The following is a 2183-nucleotide window of genomic DNA, read 5'->3' as shown; positions in this document are numbered from 1 at the left end:
TTTAATAACGTATACAGTTTTAAACAAACAATTTAAAAATACGGATTTACCACCTTATTTTCTGAATGTTAAAATAACAAGAAAAGATGTAATTTCACTTTTTTGTATTTCTCTGGCTAGCGATGTATTTACGTCGTATCTTTTGTAATTATATCTTAAGAGGACGACTTCTTGCGTGAAAATTTCACCACGGTGATGTCTTCACCTATTGGGAAAGTACCAAACCAGGATGTGCACAATTACCCGCTGCGCACAGTTCCCCCACTTTTCCCTACTCGAACATCTGGATCTCTGCTCACATCTTGCGTTTACCGCTAATTGATCACTTCAACTCCAAATAACGTCACGCGCTAATTTTCTATTAAGAATTAATTAAACGAAACGTGGAATCAGTTAATCTAAATACTGATAAAGGCTGGAAATATGAAAGTATGTCCAATCTTGTTTGGATCAATACTGTAATGTAGAGGAAGGTCACCGATACCGGCATATCACTTTGTTTTTAGACAATTTTCTTAAATAAAAGGTAAAAATACAACTTGAAAAACATAAATACAAAGTAATGTGTCTCCTATCAGATAGTATAAGTAATTTTTATAATACTGTTTGCAATTTTGCAATAATTAAGTTTTTCGTAAGTTATGCAAAAATGAGCGTCTGACAAAATGGGCTCCAAAACTGACATAGTAGGCAATAATGTCAACAATCCTATTTTATAAATAAAGATATATCCTATTCTGCAAAGAAAACTAATTTATGAAACTATAAATATTTAAAATAACATAATATTATCAATAATACAGTCACTATTATTTTAATTACTCAATTTGCAAAAGAACACCGTGAGAATTTTCTTCTCGGATTTACAGGATTTGTTTTTAGCTGATTTGGTATAGAAATAAACCAAAAATATATGAATTATGAGTTTGTACTTCTTTAATTAGCTGAACAGATCATGATTTTATTAATAAAATGCAATAGTTAGTTTCTGAGAAATAAGGGGGTGTCATTTTAGGAGACCTATGTCAGTATCGGCGACTTTCCTCTATGGTAATGCTAGAAAATTCTGCGTTTCAGAACTTGGCGGGCGTTGCGAAACTCACCACCATTGCATCACGACAACTTTAAAAGATTCTAATTTGACTTCGAAATCAAAAGTGGATTGTATTAACGGTATCGCTCGTTAAATACAAAATTCATTATTACGAAAGAATTCAATCTAAAATGCTATTTTATCTCTTCATAGGCTTCTGCATTTGTACCGAAGGCTATACATTGATGGAGGAGCTGCAGGATTGTGTTCAATTTAGTGATAATGGTAAAAATATTTATAATTTTTTAGTATTTATAATAATTCTTTTTTTAAGATAAAAAGTTTGCAATTTTCTAAAAGCAGAGTTCCAAAAACGCATAAATACTATTTGTTCAATATCTTTATATTATAATATTAAGAATTAATCTTATTAATACTAGTATTCTAATTTTATATTTATTAATTTAATATTAAAAATTTTTTGTTTGTTTCTGTAGGTGCAACGAGATGTCAAATATATAGAATACTTTTTATCATCGTTATTGCAGGATTTCTTGTGCATTAAAGATGGTGGATAACAATACTTCAGTCTTAGCATGGGAGCTCGATTTTTAATTTAGAATATTAAAAAATAAAAAAATAGATTATTAATTTATGTAATAATTTAGATGCGTATCGTCGTTTTTATTTATAAAACAAGATTAGTAAAAAGGCAATAGGAGTCTACCTCTGGTTGTTAAAATTTCTAGTTCATTATAGTAAAAATACCATCTAACTTCGTACGTTTCAACTCCAATTTTGAGTTATCTTCAGCAATACCGCAACAATATATACAGCATATTATAAATCGTAGTCAATATTCCAACCTTCGCAATTCTCCATGTGCGGTTACCATAATTTCGTGAGATCGTGAGTACGTTATCTATTACAGTTAGTTAGCTGAGTGACAATAATAACTTAAGCTCACGAAACCAAGCTTGAGTTATTATTGCCACTCAGCCAACTAACTGTAATGGATAACATACTCACGATCTCACGAAATTATGGCAACTGCACATATGGAAAATTGCAAAGGTTAGGATATTGACTACGATTTATAATATGCTGTATATATTGTTGTGGTATTGCTGAAGATGACTTAAAATTGGAG

General features: G+C 30.3%; 1 protein-coding gene across 2 annotated transcripts in view; it reads left to right on the top strand.

The window, feature by feature from the left end:
* LOC108771171 (tenascin) overlaps positions 1 to 1634 on the top strand; it is a 13510-nt gene extending 11876 nt beyond the window's left edge. For both annotated transcript variants that reach the window (XM_018523100.1, XM_018523099.1), the window contains exons 7-9: positions 1078 to 1173; positions 1247 to 1318; positions 1531 to 1634. In XM_018523100.1, the coding sequence (XP_018378602.1) occupies positions 1078 to 1173; positions 1247 to 1318; positions 1531 to 1598 (236 nt within the window). In that variant the 3' untranslated portion in view covers positions 1599 to 1634. The remainder of the gene's footprint in view (positions 1 to 1077; positions 1174 to 1246; positions 1319 to 1530) is intronic.
* The last annotated feature ends 549 nt before the right edge of the window (positions 1635 to 2183 follow it).

The sequence above is a fragment of the Trachymyrmex cornetzi genome, unplaced genomic scaffold, assembly GCF_001594075.2.
Source record: "Trachymyrmex cornetzi isolate Tcor2-1 unplaced genomic scaffold, Tcor1.1 scaffold1403, whole genome shotgun sequence".
Taxonomy (NCBI): Eukaryota; Metazoa; Arthropoda; class Insecta; order Hymenoptera; family Formicidae; genus Trachymyrmex; species Trachymyrmex cornetzi.
The sequence above is the reverse complement of the archived record's forward strand: the minus strand, read 5'-3'. Positions and strand labels throughout refer to the sequence as shown.